Source organism: Schistocerca serialis, chromosome 3 (genome assembly GCF_023864345.2).
Source record: "Schistocerca serialis cubense isolate TAMUIC-IGC-003099 chromosome 3, iqSchSeri2.2, whole genome shotgun sequence".
Classification (NCBI taxonomy): domain Eukaryota; kingdom Metazoa; phylum Arthropoda; class Insecta; order Orthoptera; family Acrididae; genus Schistocerca; species Schistocerca serialis.
The window spans coordinates 191,544,716-191,570,335 of NC_064640.1; the positions used below are offsets into that span (position 1 = coordinate 191,544,716).

The 25,620-nt window shown below is 39.5% G+C and overlaps 1 protein-coding gene across 5 annotated transcripts in view; it reads right to left on the reverse strand.

Moving 5' to 3' along the window:
- Positions 1 to 25,620, reverse strand: part of LOC126469899 (sulfate transporter-like) — a 483,509-nt gene that overhangs the window by 58,891 nt on the left and 398,998 nt on the right. For all 5 annotated transcript variants that reach the window (XM_050097243.1, XM_050097247.1, XM_050097244.1 and 2 more), the window contains exons 3-6: positions 20,520 to 20,681; positions 17,351 to 17,461; positions 6,982 to 7,184; positions 356 to 520 (exon numbers count right to left, since the gene is read on the reverse strand). In XM_050097243.1, the coding sequence (XP_049953200.1) occupies positions 356 to 520; positions 6,982 to 7,184; positions 17,351 to 17,461; positions 20,520 to 20,681 (641 nt within the window). The remainder of the gene's footprint in view (positions 1 to 355; positions 521 to 6,981; positions 7,185 to 17,350; positions 17,462 to 20,519; positions 20,682 to 25,620) is intronic.

A 25,620-nucleotide genomic window follows, 5' to 3' on the forward strand; every position in this document is an offset into this window, starting at 1 on the left:
AGAAACATTTTGGTTCCAAAATAAGCTCAACATCTATACAGTCCAATTAAGTGACTATAAAATGTACAGACAGGACCAGTGAAACTGAAATGCAACAGGTCACCCAAGGACTGCCCACTATTAACAACTTTGGACAGGTATCCACAACATCATAATGTAGCACAATTTTCTTCATTTGTTTCAGAATTTTGTACTGTCCTCACAATCTAAGTGGTGAAACCAAGATTTTTCACTCCTAATGACACACAATCCAAATCACTGAGCTTGCCCAGAGCTTACAAACAATTTTAAACATGTTGGCTGATTGGATAGTACTGCTGCACTAATTTTCTAGGATTAGAATCAAAGTACTCACATATACAATTTTAAGAGGCCCATTAAATCTCTGTATCTTGATCCCAAACAAATTTTTAACTTGCGATGTCAGTACGTGAACTGCAGCCCCTGTTGTGAAGCCACTCACAAGTGTGTCTGACAGAAGAACACTAACTACTCCCAGATGGAGAACACCAAGCAGAATCTGTGAACAGACAAGATGATTCTTAAACCAATGTAAATCTTTCTGTCCTCACCTTCATGTGAAGAAACAGCATTTTATTGCTTAATTGGTGGAAATAAGCTTTCACCAGCCAGGACAACAGTAATAACTTGATACAGACAAAGAGAGAAAGACTTTTCTAGTTCATATTTATGTATTGAAGTTCACTTTTAATTACATGATTGTAGTGATTCAAATTTGTTTTAAATTAGATATACATACACTCCCATTTGGGTAAGGATGAGAGTGACATGGAAGACTTACGGGGGAGGGGGAGAGAGAGGGGGAGGAAGGGGGGAGGGGGGGAGGAGGAGGAGGAGGAGGGGGAGGGAGGGAGGGAGGGAGGGAGGGAGGGAGGGAGGGAGGGAGGGAGGGAGAAGAGTGTGTGTGTGTGTGTGTGTGTGTGTGTGTGTGTGTGTGTGTGAGTGAGAGAGAGAGAGAGAGAGAGAGAGAGAGAGAGAGAGAGAGAGAGCAGGGGGAGGAGGAGATAGAGAGGGGAGGAAGAGATGGACAGAGAGATAGGGGCAGGAGGAGATGGACAGAAAGGTGAAGAGGAGATGTGACAAATGCATGTGACACAAATACAAGGTCTAAGCCACAGGTAAAAAGCTAGTGATGAGAAAAACATGACATACCCCTCTAGAACAGAAAATAAATGAATCATTCCATAGCAACATCCTCATCTTAAAATTTTAGTGCAGTTGGTTTCCCATTGCTGATTCTGAGCAGCAGGTGTTACAGGAGAGCACGTTAAATATAATGCTATGTTTGAGTTGTGACAGACAGAAATTAAAGCACAGGGAGGACGAAATCTTCTACTACTACTACTACCACCACCACCACCACCACCTCCACCACCACCACCACCACCACCACCACCACCACTACCACCATGGCCGCCGCCATTGCCACTGAAAACCCCATGGGGGCTAGCACCCTCAACTGCCACTCTTGATGGGCAGATGATTAACAACAATACCCTAACTTATCTTTCCCACAGCCAACTGCAGGAGCAGTTTCAGTGACTCAGGCCTACTGACTGTTCTGGACATCATTAACTTCCGCTGATGGTGCTACTCTGAAGATGGCCTACTTAGGCCAAAACTGGTCATTTTAAATAAAATAACCATTGTGATCTAGACTGTTTCTCATTAATTTTATGTAACTGCAGGAGGGTTGGCAATATAATGCAGAAATTTGGTGACTTGAGCTGTATGCCACCAACTCTCCTCCCACTGCCGGTAAAATTCTGGCAATAAAAATTAATACTGGAGAGCCAATTACATTCCCTGCTTAGGCCTGTTAGTGTGTGGCATTGTAAAAAAAAATGTACATGAATGCACAATGTGAGATATTAATCCAATGATCACATGATTGGTCTAAAGATTGGTTTGATGCAAATTTCTGTGGTAATGTATCACATACAAGTATTCTCATTCCTGTGCAGTTACTGAATGCAACACTCATGCATACTGTTTCCAAGCTTTGGTCACCTGTTAACATTTTTATCACCACACTTCCATCCATGAGTAAATTAACTATTCCTTGATGCCTCAGATTGTGCCTGACCAGTCTTTTGTACATATACTTTTATTGTTTGTTTATTTGCTTGTTATGTATCATTATACAACATGTGCTAATCCTTGTAAAAGTTCTTTTCCACTTTGCCTCTGTTTTTGTCCTAGTTTTTTGTTTTTATTTTCTCTGCATTTGTTTTGTTAATTCGCCGTACTTTCTCTTGTTACATGTTCTAAGTAATGTGCACTTATATATTCTTTAACTTATTCTGCAGCCTAGTATCTCACATGCATAAAAGGATTAACAGAATACGTATATAAATTTCCTTTGCTAATTTAAGCTGTACCAAGCTATACTCTCTCTAGTCCAATTCAGTACCTCTTCATTAGTTACTCAACCCACCGATCTAATTTTCAGTATTCTTCTGCAGCAGCACAGTTCCTAACTCATAAATTTATACACACATCAAACAAAGTCCTGCATCACTTCATTTCTGAGAGTTCTGGAACCTGTACAGAAAACTGGAATAGAGATCAACAAAAACATCATTTCCGGCCTTTTTATTGCTCATGAAAACCACACATTGCCTGTTGTACCACCATGCAGTGAGACCTTCAGAGGTGATGGCCCAGATTGCTTTACACTCTGGTACCTCTAATACCCAGCAGCACATCCTCTTGCATTGATGCATGCCTGTTTTTGTCATGGCATACTATCCACAAGATCATCAAGGCACTGTTGATCCAGATTGTCTCACTCCTCGACAGCGATTCGGCATAGATCCCTCAGAGTGGTTGGTAGGTCACATCATCCATAAATGGCCCTTTTCAATCTATCCCACAAGCATGTTTGATAGCGTCCATGTCTGGAGAACATGCTGGCCACTCTAGTCGAGCGATGTTGTTATCCTGAAGGAAGTCATTCACAAGATGTGCATGACAGGGGTGTGAATTGTCATCCATGAAGACAAATGCCTAACCAATATGCTGCCGATATGGTTGTACTATTGGTCGGAGGATGGCATTCACGTATCTTACTGCCATTACAGTGCCTTCCATGACCACCAGCAGTGCATGTCAGCCCCGCATAATGCCACCCCAAAACGGCAGGGAACCTCCACCTTGCTGCACTTGCTGGACAGTGTGTCTAAGGCGTTCAGCCTGACTGGGTTGTCTCCAGACACATCTCTGGCAATTGTCTGGTTGAAGGCATATGCAACACTCATTAGTGAAGAGAACGTGATGCCAATCCTGAGCGGTCCATTCGGCATGTTGTTGGGCCCAACTGTACCGCGCTGCATGGTGTCGTGGTTGCAAGTATGGACCTCGCCATGGATGTTGAGAGTAAAGTTGCGCATCATGCAGCCTATTGCACACAGTTTGAGTTGTAACATGATGTCCTGTGGCTGCACAAAATGCCTTATTTAACAAGGTGGCATTGCCATCAGGGTTCCTCCAAGCCATAATCAGCAGGTAGCAGTCATCCACTGTAGTAGTAGCCCTTGAGCGGCCTGAGCAGGGATGTCATCGACAGTTCCTGTCTTTCTGTATCTCCTCCATGTCCAAACAACATTGTTTTGGTTCACTCTGAGACACCTGAACACTTCCCTTGTTGATAGCCCTTTCTGGCACAAAGTAACAATGCGGACGCGATCGAACCACAGTACTGATCGTCTAGGCATGGTTGAACTACAGATAACACGAGCCATGTACCTCCTACCTGGGGGAGTGACTGGAACTGATTGGCTATCGGACCCCCTCTGTCTAATAGGTGATGCTCATGCATGGTTGTTTACATCTTTGGGCGGGTTTAGTGACATCTCTGAACAGTCAAAGGGACTGTATCTGTGATACAACATCCACAGTTAACAACTATCTTCTGGAGTTCTGGGAACCAGGGTGACACAAAACTTTTTTTGAAGTGTGTATTTTAAATTAACATATTTCTCTTTTACAGGAAAGTTTTCTTGCTATCGACCATCTACATTTGATATCTCATTTCTGCCCTCATCAGTTATTTTTCTGCCCAAATATCAAGACTAATCTACTACTTTTAGTGCCTCATTTCCTACTCTTAAACCACTCAGCAATGCCTGATTTAATACATGTAGACGATAAATCAACTGTACTATTTAGGGATCTCAACATTAAGTTTTTTGTAACAAGCAGCAGAAAAGAACTGTTGCTCAACCTAACAGATTCATTCAATTAAAACAATAAAAACCCTAATAAGGACTACAAAAACTAGTCCCACTACTGTGGACTAAAAATTTGTTAACAGTGTCTACACTGCAAATTGTGTAAACACAAACTTCAGTGACCAAGTGGTAACCCTCTCAGGCTATTTACTACTCAGCTGAAGCTATAAAAGAACTGTGACTGCACAAAGATTCAACACACAGACTTTAGAAACATTCAATCATTTATTATCAATAGAAAGGCAGGAAGAAGCTTCTCAGATGCATGACATTAACAAAAAGTTTGAAAATTTCTGACATTTTCAAATATTATTTTGAAACAGCATTTCCTCTCAAAACACGGGTGGTAATGAATACAAATCTAAAAGCAAAAATGTGGATATCAAGAGGCATAAAAGTCTCAAGCAACACTGAAAGAGAATTGATTAGTTACAGAAAAATCCATGACATATCTCTCCCCTTGACAGTTATATTACAAAATATATTGAGACATATACAAAAGTCTCACATCAGGGAAAAATAATGGCTAATGATAAGTTTGTACCAAAATCAGAAAATGTAAGCAAAGCAGTCTGGAAAGTATATATATATATATATATATATATATATATATATATATATATATATATATATATATATATATATATATATATATATATACACACACACACACATAGCAAAAATCTTCAAAACATATTCTTTGGAACATCCCCTTCAGATGTAACCAACTCATCCTTTCTGACATTAACCTTTCCTGACTGTCTCAAAATTGCCAAATTGATTCTCACTGACATAAAATGGGAGGGGGGTGGGGGTGTTGTTTTGTGGTCTTCAGTCCAAAGACTGGTTTGATGCAGCTCTCCACACCACTCTATCCTGTGGAAACCTCTTCATTCCCAAATAACTACTGCAACCCACATCCATCTGAATTTGCGAACTCTACTCATCTCTTTGTCTGCCTGATGACAAAGCAAATTTAGAAAACTATAGACCAGACTCTTTATTATCAGATTTTGTCAAAATCACTGAAAGAACCATGTTACAGTATGCATTACCTAATATATTCTAAAACGTTGCAAATAAAAATGGGATTCTATCGGAGCTCATACCTCAGGTTTTATTGGTGATAGAAAGGTAGGGTCAAGTGTTATGAACGGCTCTTGAACTAGGGACCATTTGTAAACCCAACAGAAGGATTGTCTAGTGTCACTATCATATAGCAGAGGGTCAAAGTATGAATATTACATTCCTGCTAGTAACAGATAAATGAAAATACTGGACAAGGACAAAATCCTCACTGACTCCAAGCACGGTTTCTGGAAAAATAAATCCACATCTAGTTCCATCTATAATTTTTGACAAAATTCTCTAGGAGCAACGGACAAAAAACAAAATTCTGTTAGTATGTTCTTCGATCGAAGTGAAGCTTTTAACATCTCAGACCACAAAATCCTGTTGGAAAAGTTCCAAAAGTACAACCTAGATCCAAGCATTGATTTGCAAATAAATACCTTGCTTGTAGATGACAGCAGCACCCTGTTTATGGGGAAAACTTCAAGATAACTGCCAGAGCAAACATAAATAAACTACAGACCAGCTAAATGACTGGTTTGAAGGAAATAAGCTAATAATAAATACATGCCAAACAATTTTTCTATATTTTTGTTTAAAGGGGGAAAGCTCCAACACATCTGCGACAAACTACAGTGAAATTACACTCTCACTTGAAACAAAAGTTTTAGACACTTGACTTGAACATTATTTTAAATTGCTGACACACATAACAGAAACAAATGTGACACTGAAGAAAGTGTGCTACAGCCTACATTGACTTGCACACGAAGAAAGCTTCCCCATTGTTCAAACTGCATATTTGTTCCAGTTCCACTGCATTCTATAGTACAGCATTATATTCTGGAGAAGCACAACTGCTAGCTCAGTCATCTTCTTGATCCAAAAAAAAAAAAGCTATAAGAGGAATGCACCATACATGGCAAACAGTTCCTGCAAGCCTCTCTTTCGAAAGTCTTCAATCCTCCCACTCCCCTGCTTTTTTTACTCTAGAAATATAGAAGTACATGAAAAAGAATTTAAAAGTGATAAACAAAAACTTTAATGTACATGGACATTATACCAGGCAAAAAGACAAACTGCACATCCAGTCAGTAAGTACATCCACCATTAAACTCTCTACTATAAATAGTGCTATATAAATGTACAATGGTCTCCCAGATAAAATCAACGTTATTTCATCATTTTCACTGTTCTATAAATCCCTAAGGGCACTCTGATTAGACCAGATGAAATGCAACAGACTTGAAGCTTGCAAATGCAAGAACTGCTGCTGCTCCTACAACATGATAAAGTAGAATTAATTTATTGCATCATTACAATATATTTTCACGTTATGTGTAACATGTTGAGGGAGGTGGTGGGGATGAACACTGGTGTACCTGTTTGTATATGCAAAATACATCCCACAATCTGTAGAGATTTACTGGATGACTAAAGAATAAATAATTCACAAAAGTAAATGTAAGGACAAAGTGTGTAACAGAAGATACATATTTTAATACAAGTCACATTAAACTATCACCTTCTTCACCTAATTTTTAACAGTATTATGGTGCCATAAATACACTCATATGTCTTTAAGTCAAAGTTTAGATCTGATTGTAGTGGTAGCTACAATTTAAGGATAGTATGTAACTTTACTACTGCAACTTGCCTGCCAGACTCCCACAGCGAAACAAACAGCTGTTGCTACTTGAATTGTTGTGTAACCAACAGATTCAGATGATGCTGATGTAAGATTCCCAAGTGAGCTGTCTGTACCATTTGAATCTACCAGGGTTGATAGATGAGATGATTCCTCATTTGAATACATTAATACTGATTTACTTGTCATCATGCAAATCACAGCAAAAGTACCTGAAATAATTAATTGGTTACTGCAGCTACTATTGCAACAGAAATTAAATCTACATTCTAGGGCCATGAAGATATTGTTATGTCAAAGAAACCTTAAATATTATCAGAAGAGTTGTTATTCAGAGAACCATTGCTTGAAGATCACATTTGTCTCGTACCCATAGCTAACAAAGAGTACAATTGCAAATATCAGTTATTTTTTAAAAATATAAAGGTCTCTGACTTAAAGCAGTATGATTGCCCTATAAGGAGAACCAGTGAATAAAGGACAGAGAATTTAAAGTGGCTGTTAAAAAAAAAAAAAAAAAAAAAAAAAAAAAAAAAAAAAAAAAAAAAAAACACACACACACACACACACACACACACACACACACACACACACACACACACACACACAATTCCCTGAGGAAAATTTCTTAGGTTGCAACAGGGGTGCCTGCATTGATATTTCGTATTATTTTAGTGAATGCAATGTTATTTAACATCCCAGTTACTCAACTTACAAAGAGAAGGATTCAATGCAATTGTTGTATTTGTTGTTATTTTGGTCTTCAGTCCTGAGACTGGTTTGATGCAGCTCTCCATGCTACTCTATCCTGTGCAAGCTTCTTCATCTCCCAGTACTTACTGCAACATACATCCTTCTGAATCTGCTTAGAGTATTCATCTCTTGGTCTCCCTCTAAGATTTTTACCCTCCACGCTGCCATCCAATGCTAAATTTGTGATCCCCTGATGCCTCAGAACATGTCCTACAAACTGGTCCCTTCTTCTTGTCAAGTTGTGCCACGAACTCCTCTTCTCCCCAATTCTATTCAGTACCTCCTCATTAGTTATGTGATCTACCCATCTAATCTTCAGCATTCTTCTGTAGCACCACATTTCAAAAGCTTCTATTCTCTTCTTGTCCAAACTATTTATCGTCCATGTTTCACTTCCATACATGGCTACACTCCATACAAATACTTTCAGAAAAGACTTCCTGACACTTAAATCTATACTCAATGTTAACAAATTTCTCTTCTTCAGAAACGCTTTCCTTGCCATTGCCAGTCTACATTTTATATCCTCTCTACTTCAACCATCATCAGTTATTTTTGTCCCCAAATAGCAAAACTCCTTTACTACTTTAAGTGTCTCATTTCCTAATCTAATTCCCTCAACATCACCCGACTTAATTTGACTACATTCCATTATCGTCGTTTTGCTTTTGTTGATGTTCATCTTATAACCTCCTTTCAAGACACTGTCCATTCCGTTCAACTGCTCTTCCAAGTCCTTTGCTGTCTCTGACAGAATTACAATGTCATCGGCGAACCTCAAAGTTTTTATTTCTTCTCCATGGGTTTTAATACCTACTCCGAATTTTTCTTTTGTTTCCTTTACTGCTTGCTCAATATACAGATTGAATAACATTGGGGAGAGGCTACAAACCTGTTTCACTCCCTACCCAACCACTGCTTCCCTTTCATGCCCCTCGACTCCTATTACTGCCATCTGGTTTCTGTACAAATTGTAAATAGCCTTTTGCCCCCTGTATTTTACCCCTGCCACCTTTAGAATTTGGAAGAGAGTATTCCAGTCAACATTGTCAAAAGCTTTCTCTAAGTCTACAAATGCTAGAAACATAGGTTTGCCTTTCCTTAATCTTTCTTCTAAGATAAGCCGTAAGGTCACTATCACCTCACGTGTTCCAACATTTCTACGGAATCCAAACTGAACTTCCCTGAGGTCAGCTTCTACCAGTTTTTCCATTCGTCTGTAAAGAATTCGTGTTAGTATTTTGCAGCTGTGACTTATTGAACTGATAGTTTGGTAATTTTCACATCTGTCAACACCTGCTTTCTTTGGGATTGGAATTATTATATTCTTCTTGAAGTCTGAGGGTATTTCACCTGTCTCATACATCTTGCTCACCAGATGGTAGTATCTTACTGTAATAAAAATTCATTAATACGATTTGCTTGAATTGCTGTCTAGCGATCCGAGAAAACAAGTTTCCTAGGCACCGCATATTCGACAAGTAGGCAGGACACAATTAAAACCTTGCTTGATTGTGATGTTGAGGAGTCTGTCATTGATGACCTTGAGCCTTGCAACAATAAGAAAGTGCCTAGCAAAAATAACAATGCTGAAAAATGACCATCCCATGAGGAAGCTTGTTATTGCCTTGAGATGCCAATGAAGACATTATAATGACAAGAATGTGGTGCTATCCATTTCCCATATTTAAAAAATTTGTACGATTTAGTGGCTACAAAGTGAGTCTCAGCTCTGAAGGAAAAACAAATTTTGGACTTTTTCTCCTAAACTAGACTTACTTTAATGGTAATTAGCACTTTTCAAACTATGTTATGTAGCAGTCATATTATAAGTGACTGCACAAGAAAAATACACCAGTAGACCCAGGAGAAGCACACAGCAACAGTGGCTGAAACATCGGTTTCATCAGTTACAATATGATGATGTACCACACCCAGAGGACTTTCATACTGACTGACTCTGGCCATGGAATCCAACACAAATATATCAGTCTTCCTTTGTTTCATTTTCCTATGAACACTGGTACAATATGTTTTTGTAACTTATCAGTTACATAAGTTATCCAAACATCCCCACCCATCCCCATCCCCCACTATCGCCAATTACTTCACACAACTGATGCCCTACTGTATTTACTTACTGCATACTTCAGCCATAGACCCATACAGTGAGTTTTTGTGAAATGCCATCACCTTTTCTAACTCATTTCTCAATTAAAAACCTTTCACTCTTGATGTAGTTGAATGAAAGCTATAGCCTTGTTGTATACATTCTATATATTCTTCTACAAACTGATGTTTGTTTTCTCTATTGCTTGGATCTCACGTGGCACCAGCACAGATTTAAATATGAGAGTCAACTGCTTTCTCATAGCCTCTAAGCCTCATACAAAGATTGCTATCCAGTCCTCCTTTCTTTAACATCATTGACAACCTGTAAATGGACCATTATATTATACTCACTTGTAAACACAACTTGCTCTTTTCCATGATTGAAGTCTAAAGCATTTTTTGCAGATGATTGTTAAGGATTTTTAAAAATAACTTATACTATTGACAAATGTCTGTAGTTCTTAACAGCTTCCCAGCTTCCTTTCCTGTGGATTACAACAATTACAGCATCATTCCAACTAGAATGAAATTTTAACTCTACAGCGGAGCGTTCACTGACATGAAACTTCCTGGCAGATTAAAACTGTGTGCCTGACTGAGAGTCAAACTTGGGACCTTTGCCTTTTGTTGTCATGTACTCTACCAACTGAGCTACCCAAGCACGATGGCAGGCAGAGTGCACTAGTATTACTTCCACTCTGCTCAGCTAAATTTCACTTCCGGTGATTGCACAACTCACGACGTCAGACTTCCACTCAGTCAGGAGTACCATGCACTGCAGCACATGGTGTTATTCACTCTGTGGCTGTCGACGCGTGCGGAAGCTTTGCTCTTGGGTTGCACTGGGCATTGGCTTGCAACGTTCACTTGTATTAACGTACCTCTGTAATGCCTAGGTGACATTATTATGGTCACCGTTGGTGGCGCATGGTGCCTGTGTACAAGGCTTTGAAAGCCATAAACATTGACTTGGATAGGCAATTCAATAAGCAGCAGCCTATTGGAGATCCAAATGTGTTTCGAGGACTGATGCTGCAGTTTACTTGTGAAGTAACTGCTGTATTTGGAGGTAGTACATGGCTGACTCTTGCTGCTGCTGGAGTAGTCATGCTGACTATGGTGGCCTTGATGCTTTCCCTTTGGTGCCAGATAAGACCTTTGTCTTGTCAACAAGAAAAAAGAAGAAGTTGAATGGTGATGAGTATTTGTTTATTTGGGCCAAAATAGCCAATGGAAGTTGTAAAATAAACATTGATCGTGACTGTATGTTGCATTATCGAAAATAAATCTATTTTCTTTATCTCCTTTTCCCAAATTCCTTATCTATAAAAAAATATTGATTCACTTAAAAAGCCTTGTGGTTGATGCTTTGGTAGCTCAGTTGGTAGAGCACTTGCCCATGAAAGTCAAAGGTCCCGAGTTCGAGCCTCACACCAGGAAGTTTCATATCATTCCAATTGTCTGCTGCTACCCATCCTCTCACACAAACATTTTGTGAATATCAGTGCCATTTTTGTTTTCATCATCTCTCCCCCTAATTTTAGCATTCTCACTACTATCCCAGTTTTTCCTGTTTCAATGCACCTAACTGCTTTCTTTGTTTCTTCTGGAAGTCTTTACAGAACACTTGTTCTAATAATCTATTAATTTGTTGGTTGCCAGAAAAGTGTGCTAAGTTTTGGTATATGGATGTATAATAATTTACCAGATTAAATTAAAGAAATAGAGATCCCAAGAGCTTTCACATATAAATTAAAAAAGACCAGTTGGAGCAATGTTTTGACACAGTAAATGAAGGTTATAAATGGTAACTAATCCCTTAACAAATGATCCCTTATACCTGATAATTACGTGTAAGGTATGTTTTCTTAATACATGTAATGAGTTTCTTCCTGTCTTTTCTCTCATCATGTTCCATTGCATCACATACTATTGTAAAAACAAGACGCAACCCACCTGACTCATGAAAGCACAGTGTGATGTCTGTCACATTCTTGTAATATTGCCCAAGCTTTCAAGTAACCAATTAGATTGTTAAAAATTAAATTGCAGCAAATTAAATTCTAAATGTATATACTTCACTTGTCCAATATATGTACAAATTGTACAGTATTATGATTTCTTGGAATATAATACAATCTCTGTGTTCATTTTCTTTGTGCACTACATAGATTTTTGAAGAAATGTTGCAACACTTTTAGTATGGTCTCCTGTTTTTTTGTAATGGTGCCATCACCAACATCCATGCTCATGTTATGTGATTATTTATTCAGTATGAATGCCAATTTATTTTATTTTATTTATTTTTTATGTATCAGTTGTTCTCAATTGTTTCCCTTGTAGTCTTCTTATCACACTTTCTAGTATCTTCTTGCAATCTTTTTAAATTGCTTTGTCTACTTCATTTAATTCTATCTCACGCCCCTTCTAACTAACTTTTCATTCTTCTCCCTTCATCAACTGTATTGTGTCTCCAGAATTTGTTGTTTCATTTATCCTTTTTCACCCCTATGCGATCCCCAGATTTTTTTCAGTATAACATTTGTTAAAGCATCATCTCTCATATTTAAGTCTACACTTTCTTCATTCTCTATAACCTTAAACTTTTTTGAAAATTTAATTAGTAGCAATGGAACTGGATTTTTTTTATTAATGAATTTAGTTCTTTTTTATTTTGCATCTTACTATCCTGTAGTCACTAGTGATACTAAAATGGTTTAAGACTGACACATCCTTCATGATTCAGTTGTTGTTTGATGGCAAACAGTGAAACTCATTTTTTTCCCATCATGTGAGTGAGTGAGTGAGTGGTCCTTTCCATGTCAATTTTCTGCCTGCATCTTTCTCAAATAATTTATTTAGGATATACATTCAGTTCTTTTTGGCAAAATCCATTACCATGTCTTCTCCATCATTCTCACTATCAAATCCCAAGTTCCCAATTACATAGCCATTTTGCATTAAAATCTCCCATTACTATCCTCCAGTGTATATTATTTTTGTTTGAAAGTTCTTTTAATTCCTCTTAATGATCCTTAACTATCACAACAGGCTGCAGTGGCGTGTTATTGGGCGTAAACTAGCACAGTTTCAAATGAGTGTGGAACTTTAATTATTCCTAATACTGTTCTTGGTCTCCCATGAGATTCCCTCAGTAACAAAACTTAATTATTTAATTATCTTGTTTATGATAACAGTAACTCTTTGGTTTGATCCTCTTCCTTCTTTCGTACTTCTGATAACCAAGTAACATCCCACTTAATTTTATCTTGGAAATCTATTTCATAAAAGCAAAATTTGCTGCAGCAGTCATAGTTTCATTTATGTAATTAACTGTATATCCATCTTGACCAACAATATGATGGCCAGTGACAAACATACAGTTAAATCTTTGTGCTGAACAAACACTTCACAACAGGTTTCTCTATGGCCAAATGCAAGTCTTATTGCTCACATCTGTAACAGCAGTATTATTTTTAAGTGGACATCAGCTGCCCAGTCCCATAATTTAATCCCATCATAAAAAATGGATAAATCATTCCTTAGTAAGTTTTCTTTAAATGTTTAATGAGGAACTATGTTTGCAACTGGCTAAGGAGATATAAAACACTACTGACTTTTCCACATACAAGGTTAATGTGGTTCATCCACTGCAGATTTTCATCAATGTACACACATTGAAATTTACAGCCGTCAGTTTCTGATGCCGACATGTTACATGCATTATTTACTTTTTGTGGTGAGAACTGCCCATTTTAAATGATGACAAATGATATTTGGTGACATTTATCTTGTGGCCCCTATCATTTAAGTATTTCATAAATTCTGTAACTCCACTAGCAGCAAAAGATTCTAGTTCTTTATATACTCTACCACAAATAAGATTGAATTGTCATATGTATAGCTTATAATATAAGAGTTAATTGGTTGTGCAGAGTCATTAATATATTTGAGGAAGAGAAACAGACCGAGAACTGAGCCTTGAGGTACACCTTGTATTATTATTTCACTGATGACTCTAAAGTTTGTAATTTTTGCATCTAATTTCTATGTCAGTTTAGAGCATTGCTTACAATACAACAGGTATGTTGCTATAAGAAACATTGATGGATCCCCTATATGACATGGCTTCAATGTTTTTGGTACTGACCTATGGTTTACCGTGTAAAATGCTTTTGTCAGATCTGCAGTGGTAATGCTTATTCTTTTTCAAGAGCTATTCTGAAGATCTATAAGCAGTTTGCATGTTGTGAAAAAGGAACTAAGCTAGGAATAGGACAATACTTTCAAATATCTTATTAAAGGTGGGAATTAATAATATCTGACTATGGTTAGACACATCTTCCATACTTCCCTTTTTGTACACTGGTTTCAGAACACTAACTTTTAGAACACCTGGGTACATGTTTTCTTTAATGCTGAAATTAATCAGGTAGGTAGAAAGTTTTGAGATTTCTTTGAAATGCATATTAGTAATGCATTGGCTGTGCCATCCCATCCAAATGAAATTTTTTTTCTGAACTTGCATATTACCTTGTATGCTTCCTTTTCATTCACCTCCATAAATTGAAATGCAGTACACTGAGTGAGGTAATATGGCATCTCACATCCTGTATATCTATAAAATCAGTTGGGTGGTCAGTACTTGTGAAATAGCGTTTAGGTTTTTCACATTGTTGCCATCGTGTCTTATTCTGAATAGTTCCATATTCATCTTCATACCTTTATGGTATTGGTCATTTAACTGCCAGCAAGCTTTATTTGTATTATCAGACTGCTATAGTAGTTTGCTGCTAATCTGCTTCCTAAGATTAGGAATTTCAGTTTAAAGGTTTTCTTTGCCTGGCTGTATTTTTCCTTGAAAATCTGTAGGGTAGTAGCTTTATAAAGTAGGTTTAGATCATGCATAATCTGTCAGAAGCTAATCAGACTTGGTGGGAGTTTCAGTCTAGAATTACTTCTGTTTTGGCAATGTTTAACTGACTGTTTTCTCAACAGCATTGAACAGAACTCATTTCATTTGTTGCCAGGGTCTTTCGCTTGGTACTTAGAATGCCAGTTCTCCTCAGCTAATTTGTATTTAAAAACGTTAATATTTTATCTGTCCAGAGTTTGTTTCTGAAGAACAACCTTTGTTATTTTTAGCATAGTGGAATTATGTACTCTATATCACCTGATAAAAGTGGTCAGAATGGCGGTAATCTAGGTTACTGTGTTTTACCTTGTCTGTAACATTTCTGCTGATTATGGTATTATCTATTCTATTCGAGCATGTGTTCATTACTCTAGTGAGTGACCCTTCTATATTTACAATATTATCTGAGCTTAATATGTCAGAGAGCTTTATATTTACTGTATATGTATTCCCTCAGTCAAATTATTCCAATATGTAGCTAGACTGAGATACCAACATCCCAAAACTCACACACAACACTATTGCCTCCAACAACCCTAACAATAATACACCATCCTGCCAAGCACAAAGAGCTGGCTGAGAGAGATGTCCAGTGCTCAGAAAATCAGGCTCACAACAGTTTCAGTCCACCTTAGATTCCTTCTAAAAGTTGATAATGGACATCCACAAAATCAGTTTGCAAATTATGTGCTAATATTGTGTCAAAAATAACATCCACTACGCACAGTATTTTGCCAATGAAATGTAATTCCTGCTCCCCATACCTGAGAATAACTGATGACCAATGCAGAGGCTGGAAAATAAAGAAAATCAGAAGAAGAAAAATTCTGAAGCTTATCATTAGCACTGAATTTGGCTCATAGCTCCTCCAAAGGTACTGAAGACCAGACACACACAAAAAAATAAAATTCTGTAAATAGATTTTATAACTGTGTGTAGCCTCTACATACCACAAACACACCTGTGTCTAATAACCTGTACAAAATATAGTGCAGGGCTACCTTTGGGCCCAGGACAGCCTGAATACAACTGGAAATGAACTCTCACATTTACGAAATACTCATCATTGAGTCTTTATAACATTTCTCACAAATGAAGTTTCAGTGTCTTACAAGACATTACAGGACTGCAACAGGCTCAATTCTTTCCCAGTACATATCAAAATGGTTACAACCATTTTTGGAGCACACATTCCAGTTATCTCACTTTCACTACACACCCTACTACCAATATACGGCAGCCTAAACCAGTGCAAGGCTTTTGACATGCTTTGCAATGGTAAGGAGACACTCTGGATCACACAATTTTTTACAGTTCTCCAAATTTAAAAGGACACTTTTGAAGGTGATTGTGTAAAAGGAAACACTTCCACCTAGATTAGAAGTTTCCAGAATTCTTTAGTCCAGCTTTTGCATTCCTTGTCTCATTTGCTCAGTTTACAAGAAGATTTGCAATAGTAACTGATAGCAACTGAATAAACAAACTATTCTTAATACACGCTGAATTATCTAGATAGATATTAATCTTTGCTGACAACATAATCTCAGTAGTTTTACTAAATGTTAAGTTCACTTGGGTCTCCACAATAAACTTTAGTCTTCCATCCATTACTGTGTTTAGCAAATGATCTTCCCATGTAGTCTGTACACTGTCATGAAACTGCATACAACAGTTATATGTGCAACTAGTAAACTGTGACTTTCTTCACAAGTATAATTTAACCTCGCTCAATTCTGTAAGGGCCAACTCCTAAAGGTGATACAGTAAAAGGGTAAAAAAATGAAGTTTTTCAACCAGAGTGTCCATATTATTTAGGAAAACACACAAAAAATTCTGCTTCTGGGAGAAGAACTTTTATTTCTCGGGGAATCAAATTATTATTATTAATGTTACTGGTCTTTTTCTTTATCACTTACACAGCCAATCTGACCACAGGGAATCTCACCAGCAGTAAGTTTGAACAAAAAAGCTGCTGAAACTTCCTGGCAGATTAAAACTGTGGGCCGGACCGAGACTTGATCTCGGGACCTTTGCCTTTCGCGGGCAAGTGTTCTACCAAATGAGCTACCCAAGCACGACTCACGCCCTGTCCTCACAGCATTACTTCTGCCAGCTGTGAGGACGGGGCGTGGGTCATGCTTGGGTAGCTCAGTTGGTAGAGCACTTGCCCGCGAAAGGCAAAGGTCCCGAGTTCAAGTCTCGGTCCGGCCCACAGTTTTAATCTGCCAGGAAGTTTCATATCAGTGCACACTCTGCTGCAGAGTGAAAATCTCATTCTGGAAAAAGCTGCTAATAATTAAGATTTGGATAAAACATTTCACATTATATTTCTGATAAAATAGTTCATTATTAAACACCAATAGTTTGTAACAATATTGAGAATTAAGTTCTGCTGAATAATTCCCTTAAGGAACCTACTATCAAAAGTTTGTCTTTTTACAGTTCATATACCAACTGCTTATTCTTTATTACTAGTCACTGCCTATGTCCAGCATTACTAATATGAAAATATATTACCACCCTTAAGAACCTCCAATTCTCAAAATCCTCTGCACCAGAAAAGACCACATTGTTAAGTATTAAAGGGGTGCGACTTACCCATGGAAACATGCCTAGAAGTACCCATCACAACATAGATCAGGACAGGAAAGAAAGCCATGTAGATTCCAACAATGGGAGGAACACCAGCCAACATCGAGTAAGCCATGCCTGAAATATGAGTAAATTACATTCGGAAACAATTAACTTTGGAAATTGTGGAAATAAATCTGAACTACTCACAATAAAACATTCTCAAGTGTAATCTATGTTAATCAAACCCTTATGAAACATTACAATTCTATCTTCTAAGACTTACCTTATTCCTGTTGTGCTGTTTCTGTGCACAAATAGTGGTATAAAGCTGGAAAAGAATAACTTTAGAATAATAGAAGTGATAATATAACACTAGTTGTAAAATTAAAGACAATATTTGAAAATGTAACCAGAAACATACAATTTTCAAAATCAGAATACTTTATTCTGAATAAAGTACTTTCTTATCTCATGGATATTGTGGAACGTCCACAGCTGAGAAAAATCATGGTTGCATGCGGTATCCTTCAAGTAAATGTAAATAGGATTATCATTCTTAACCACCTGCATAGCAATTTTAATAATAATGATAATAATAATAATAATAATAATAATAATGTTTTTCTTGTTGTTGTTGTTGTTGTTAGAGTGTAAGACATTAATTTCAAATGATTAATAATTGACAGAGAATGGGAAAAGTAATGGCCATTGCTTACTATGAACCATCATGTCATGTACCTGAAATAATTCATGAGAAGTATGGAAAACCCATACTAGGATGATTGAATGAGGCAAAAATCTTGTATCATGTCCTAAAATCATGTTAATTCTCAATAAAACATGTGTCAGCTAATCTTTCAGCTATGGGTTGAAAATATGTAACCTGTTACTATCATCTTCATTTCTTGCAGAAGTCTGTTAAAAGCCTACACAATTTTTTGGACGATAAACAATGTATATAGATTGGATGCTGTTGTTTATTTGACCAAGTGCACGTCATGATCAAAAATCTAATGAGCAATAGTGGTGCAGAAGTTGGATTATTATCTAAACATTTTTTATGGAGCTTCCTTGATTTAACTACAGTTTCACACAGATTATATTCTCCCTCACTTTTTGTTATTATTATTACAAACCACAGCCCAATAACAATATTGATAGTAATAACAACAGGAGAAGAGAAACTTGTTTTCATTACTCTTCACTAAAATGATATTAAGTTAATTTTAGAAGTGAATGAAAATTTATCTTTATGAAGTATCTTACTATTGTGTGGTTCAAGAATTACTTAGAACCTGTAACATGCACAGTGTGTTAATTTTAAGTTTGTCAATGCCAGACAGGTGGGAGGAGGAGGTGGGGGGTGAAGGAAGAAGCAAGCACAATCCCACACAGACTGCCATGAGATGAGGAGCTGTGTGCATGGTAATAAGCCCCCCCCCCCCCCCCCCCCCCATTCTTCATGCAGTGCTCACAGCTTAACTGGTAATTCATGCTTCCATGAAAGCAGAAGTCATCCATGAAAGCTATGATCACTTGAATGCTATTCATAATGAAAACTGAAATCAACTCATGTATTGACATGTTTAATAAATTTACGTACACTTGTCTCCAGGAAATGAGATAGTATAAGAGAGAGTGAAGTACAACACAATAACAAAGCACTCAACAATGACTAATTCAATAGTACTGTCAACTAGGTAACGTTGGCTGCACCCAAAAATCAACAACTACTGGCTGAAGCCTTCTGATGTCTACTGATACCTATGGATTCAGGGATAATGAGCTGATCAGTCAACTTAACACACAGTGTGGTTTAGTGTTTTGTAGAAGAGTCAACCAACATATCACTTCCTCCTATATACATCTCGCAAAGAGACCATGAAAGTAAAATTTGACAGATGCAAGATCACATGGATGCATACCAATTATTTTTCTTCCCATTCATAATTTGGGACAGGAAATGAAAGGGGGAAGAGACAATAGCATACAAAGTACCCTTCACCACACACCATAAAGCAGCTATCAGAGTGTCAATGTTAGTGTAGATGTAGACATACTACTTCTTATAATTACAAATGATTTAAGGAAGATTTAAGCAACAACCCAATATCTTGTTGACTAAAGGGATGGTGACTCACTTTTATTAACTGAAACAAGGACCAGAAAAGATGCTAAAGTGATAGTAGCAAGTCCAGTAAGAGGTGAGAAGAATTAAGACATTTACCTTTACATATAAACATATTTACAATGGTTGAGTCCATGACCATATGTTAAGCTGTTAAACAGTCCACAGTCAGTAATTAAATTTAGTATGTGTTAGTAATAACATGGGATGACATTGGTTTATCCAATAAGCACAGTTCTCAATGGCATCAGAGCAGCTAAGACAACTCAGTTACACATTTCATCAAATGGAATTACATTAACTAATCACAAAAGTACAGACATCTAACAGATTTCCTGGTTTGTCCTTTGTCCTAATTTTTTTCATGATCTCAGCTTCTTCATTTTCGATTTTTCAATTAATAATATTAGTGCCACAGGTGATAAAATGTTTTGTTCAACTTTTAATTCCAAGAAGACTGAAAAGGGAACTGAGCGCAAATCTTACACTGCAATCAAAATAGAATCTTACACAGAATTCTCAGTAACTAACAATACTATTTTTTATTGTCTGATATTGGGTCTTTCATTCTAATGGTGTTTCTAGATAGACTATGGACAGAGGATAAGTGTATAGAAAGGACTAAAAATTGTTTGACGCCAGTTTCTTTCTTCAGAGCATACATAGCTGTGGATAAATTTAATGAGGTGGAGAACACCACAAATCTCACCTGTGTTTGAAGCTAAAAATTGGACACTGAGTTCACAAAAATCATAATAAGCCTCAGTAAAAACTGCTTTATTTGTAAGCCTCACTTACGTACATTTCATCCATCTTAGTAGATTAAACAGAAACTGCAAATTAAAAAGTAGTTGCAATCTTGTAAGCTTTGTTGGAAAGTTATAGTCTGAGATGGCCACCTGGATGTGAAACGAAACGACCAAAATGTGTAGGGATTAAAACGGTATGTACAAAGTATGAAGAATTACTGTAAAGCAGTTTTGTTGGTTTGATGATTTAAATACAATCTATAAGAAAACAATACATGAAGGAAATCACTTAATATAATTAAATAGCATATATTACCTTGCGGAATGTGCATAACAGCAACAGTAAAGCCCGATATGATGTCTGGTATCAGATCACTTTTCCATTTATAATTTGGAAGCCATGAAAGTATAGGGAAGAGAGAAGTTATTACTTTGATTGGGCTGCATCTTACACTCTTCCCAATCCGCTTACTCAGTACTGTAAAAAGAAATGAACAAAGAATTATATAGTACATATGAATACCATTGCAACAATAGAGACTAACCTAAAACTAGGGTAGCATTTAAACAAAAATTGTCCTTCTGAAATTTTGTCTATGTTCTTTGTACATACTGTAAGTAAGAGTCACATAAAAAGTTCTCAGCCTGGCATTAAATTTTGTTTTTTATGCCAAAATGTACTTATTTTTTTAATTAATTCTCCTTTTGGTCAGGTCACTTTACATGAGTAGATTTCATCAACATGTGATTCTGGAAGGTAAGCCAAATACCGAACTATGGCTGCCATAACTTATTCATTGGGCTCAAAATGTTTACCAAACATGAGACTGATTACAAATTTTAAAAGATGAAAATCAACAGGTGCCAAGTTGTGGATTTTCCAACTATTCATACTGAACTAAATTGAAATGTATTATTGTGCTACACACTTCAGAGATCATCTGAAGCATTACAGGCATCAATAAAGTTGCGGTTCACACACACACAAGATACACATATACAACAAATTATTAATTGTTACGTCCTCATGCACATCACTGTGTTACTGATGATGATGATGATGATGATGATGATGATGATGAATGTTTGTCTAAAGGGACTAAACATATTTGTTGAGCGAATGCAGGTCAGTTACTGGAATGCCGATCTCTATAAGCAGTATCTGTGTAGCCTGTTTGGACAGCCTGTCGGCAAGTTCATTGCCTGGTATTCCGACGTGATCTGGGGTCCAGACAAACACCACTGAACGACTGGACCATTCCAGGGCATAGATGGACTCGTGGATGGTCGCTACCAAAGGACGACGAGGGTAGCACTGGTCGATAGTTGAAGGCTGCTCAAGGAGTCGGTACACAGAAGAACGACTGGCCAGGGCATGAAAGGATGTGCTCAAGAGCACGAGATAAAACCACCAGCTCTGCAGTGAAAACACTACAGCCATCGGGCAAGGAATGCTGTTCAATATGTCCTCCATGGACATACGCGAAGCTGAGGTGACCATCAGCCATTGAGCCATCAGTGTAAACCACTTCATGGTCTCGGTACATGTCAAGAATCGAGAGGAATTGGCAGCGAAGAGCCGCAGGGTTAACTGAGTCCTTAGGGCCATGTGAAAGGTCCAGGCAAAGCCGCGGCCTAGGTATACACCATGGAGGTGTACATGAATGGACCTCAAGTATAGGTGGTAAAGGTAAGGACTTCAGTTCAGATAGAAGGAATCAGATACGAACTGAAATTGTACGCCCTGACCTGGGCCGCCGATGCAGGAGATTAACCGCTGTGGATGGGAAAAGCAGACAGTAATTCAGATGCGCAGGAGAACTACGAACGTGTGCAATGTAACTAGCGAGCAGCTGTGCACGTCGGATCTGCAATGGAGGGACTCCAGTCTCCACCAGGACGCTGGTCACCGGACTCGTCCTAAAAGCTCCTGTCGCTAGTCGAACACCACAGTGGTGCACTGGGTCGAGTAAACGCAACGCTGAGAGCGCCGCCGACCCATAAACCACACTCCCATAGTCAAGGCGGGATTGAACAAGGGCTCTGTAGAGCTGCAGCAGTGTAGAGCGATCCGCACCCCAGTTGGTGTTGCTCAGGCAGTGGAGGGCATTGAGGTGCTGCCAGCACTTCCACTTAAGCTGACGAAGGTGAGGAAGCCAAGTCAATTGGGCGTCGAAAACCAGTCCTAACAATCGATATGTCTCCACTACAGTGAGTGGATCGTCACTAAGGTAAAGTTCTGGTTCCAGATGAACGGTACGACGCCGACAGAAGAGCATGACACACGACTTTGTGGCCAAAACCCGGAAACCGTGGGCTAGAGCGCATGACTGCGCCTTGTGGATGGCTCCCTGTGGGTGCCGCTCAGCAACATCCATAGTGGTGGAGCAGTACGAAATGCAGAAGTCGTCTGCATACAGAGAAGGTGAGACGGATGGCCCTGCAGCTGCTGCTAGACCATTAATGGCCACTAGAAATAGAGATACACTCAATACGGAGCCCTGCGGGACCAAATTCTCCTGGATATGGGGGAACTATGAGAGGCACCATCTTGGACACGGAAAGTACGAAGCGACAGGAAATTTTGGTTAAAAATTGGGAGCGGGCCTCGAAGACCCCACTCGTATAATGTGGCAAGGATGTGATGTCGCCAGGTGGTGTCATACGCATTTCGTAAATGTAAAAAGACGGCAACAAGGTGTTGGCGTCTGAAAAAGGCTGTTCGAGTGGCAGACTCGAGGGACACAAGATTATCAGTGGTAGAGCGACCCTGGCGGAAACTGCCCTGGCACAGAGCCAGTAGGCCATGTGACTCCAGGATCCAACCCAATCCCCGACACACCACACATTCCAGCCGCTTACAAAGAACGTTGGTGAGGCTGATGGGCCGACAGCTAGCTATCCACATCAAGCAGGTTTATACCTGGTTTGAGCACTGGAATGATGGTGCTCTCCTGCCATTGCGATGGAAAGACGCCACCGCACCAGATCCGGTTGAGGAGGATCAGGAGATGTCACTTGTAGTCGAATGAGAGATGTTTAATAATCTGACTGTGGAGCCTATCCGACCAAGGAGCTGTGTCGGGACAATGTACGAGGGCGCTGAAGAGCTCCCACTCTGTAAATGGAGCGTTATAGGGTTCACTGTGGCGTGTTGTGAAAGAGTGGACTTTCCTTTCCATCTGCCGTCTGAGGTGCGAAAAGCTGGGGGGTATTCTCCGACGCAGAGGCTCGAGCATAGTGCTCAGCAAAGTGCTCAGCAATCGCGTTTGCGTCGGTAGATAACACGCCATTGATGTTAACGCCAGGGACAGTTGTTGGTGTCTGGTACCCAAAAACACGTCTGATCTTTGTCCAGACTTCGGAAGGTGACGTATGGCACCCAATGGTCAAGACATCTCTCTCCCAACACTCTTGTTTCCGTCTTTTTAGCCGGCCGCTGTGGCCGAGGGTTCTAGGCGATTCAATCCGGAATCGCGCCGCTGCTACGGTCGCAGGTTCGAATCCTTCCTCGGGCATGGATGTGTGTGATGTCCTTAGGTTAGTTAGGTTTAAATAGTTCTAAGTCTAGGGGACTGATGACCTCAGATGTTAAGTCCCATAGTGCTTAGAGCCATTTGAACCATATGAACTGTCTTTTTATAAGCTGGCGAACGCGGGCACAGAGCCGTTTAAAGGCTATTAGGTGCTCTATGGAAGGGTGCCGCTTACGTCGCTGAAGGGCTCGCCGACTCTCTTTAATTACCTCAGAGACTTCCGGCGACCGCGAAGTTACTGCTTTCGCGGGGGGCACCCTAAAGAACGAGGGATCATGTTTTCCGCCGCAGAGACGATCGTTGAATAACCTGCTCAATCACAACATCGATAGCACCATGTGGGGGAGATTCAACAGTGACAGCAGAGGTGAAGGCCTTCCCTGTCTGCCTTGTTGCAAGCCCATCTAGATAGGTGTCCGTGGGCATGATGCCGGGGGAGTGTCAGGAAGATGAGGAAGTGGTCATTACCACACAGGTCGTCATGTGCTCTCCAGTGGACAGATGGATTAAGTCCTGGGCTGCAGAGGGTTAAATCAATGGCCGAGTAAGTGCTGTGAGCCACACTGAAATGTGTGGGGGCCCCAGTATTTAAGAGGCAGAGGTCGAACTGAGACAGTAAAGTTTCGACATCTCTGCCTCGGCCAGTAAGGACGATGCCACCCCACAAGGGGGCTATGAGCGTTAAAATCACCCAAAAGTAAGGAAGATGTAGGGAATTGATCAATCAATGCAGCCAACAAGTTCAGGGTTACTGCACCATCTGGAGGAAGATATACGTTGCAGACAGTTGTTTCCTGCGTCGTCCTTATCCTAACAGCCACAGCTTCAAGAGGAGTTTGGAGGGGCACAGGTTCACTACATACCGAGTTTATAACATAGACGCAAACTCCACCTGCCACTCTATTATATTCGCTACGGTTCTTGTAATATCCCCTATAGCCGCGGAGGGCAGGGGTCTACGTTGCCGGGAATCAGGTTTCCTGGATGGCAATGCATAAAGCAGGCGTAACGCTTAACAGTTGCCGTAGCTCAGCCAAGTGGTGGAAAAAACCGCCGCAATTCCACTGGAGGATGACATCCTCGTGAGATTGGGAAGGCATGAAACACCCAATGAGGTTGTCTATGCCTCAGGGTCACCTGCTGCCACCGGATGGGTACCTGTGTGATCAACATCCATTTTGTCTGAGGGCCCAGAGGGATCTAGGTCCTCAGCGGACGCCAGAACGTCCACTTCATTGTCAGACACAGAGCTTGTAGGTAGCAGTGGTATGGGTGCCACAGCAATGTCTGGGTCTTTGGGGGGTCTTCTTTTTGGTTCTCTCTCTCTGCACCTTTGGCTGTTCTGGCTGGGAGGGCTTCACTGAGTCAGTCTCAGGGACTGAGGACGACCAGAAAGCCCTATGACCAGGTACCTGTGGTTGCTTCAGCCACTGGCGGGTGTCCGCTTTGCCACTGGTAGGAACGTGGGAAGGGAGTGACCCAAGGGACCCCTTCCTAGCGAGAGGAGCCAAAGAAGATATACACTTCTCTCGTTGAGAAGTGGTGACTGATGTCCCCGATGGTTGGGGGGATGTTGCTCCCAAAGTAGGTGGTGCGGGAGCAACAGGGACAGAAGTGCCTCCCACTATCAAGGAGGCAGGTGGAGCCTGACTACTCTGAGAGCCAACTGTACATGATGGAATGGAAGGTGCTAGAACTGTTGTAGTAGCGGCGGCATAAGTGGATGTTATATGCATAGGATATAGCCCCTCATATTTTCACTTAGCCTCAGTGTAAGTCACTCAGTCCAGGGTCTTGTATTCCACAACTGTCCTCCCTTTCTGTAAGATCCTGCAGTGTGGCGAGCAAGGTAAATGATGCTCTCCACAGTTGACACAGATG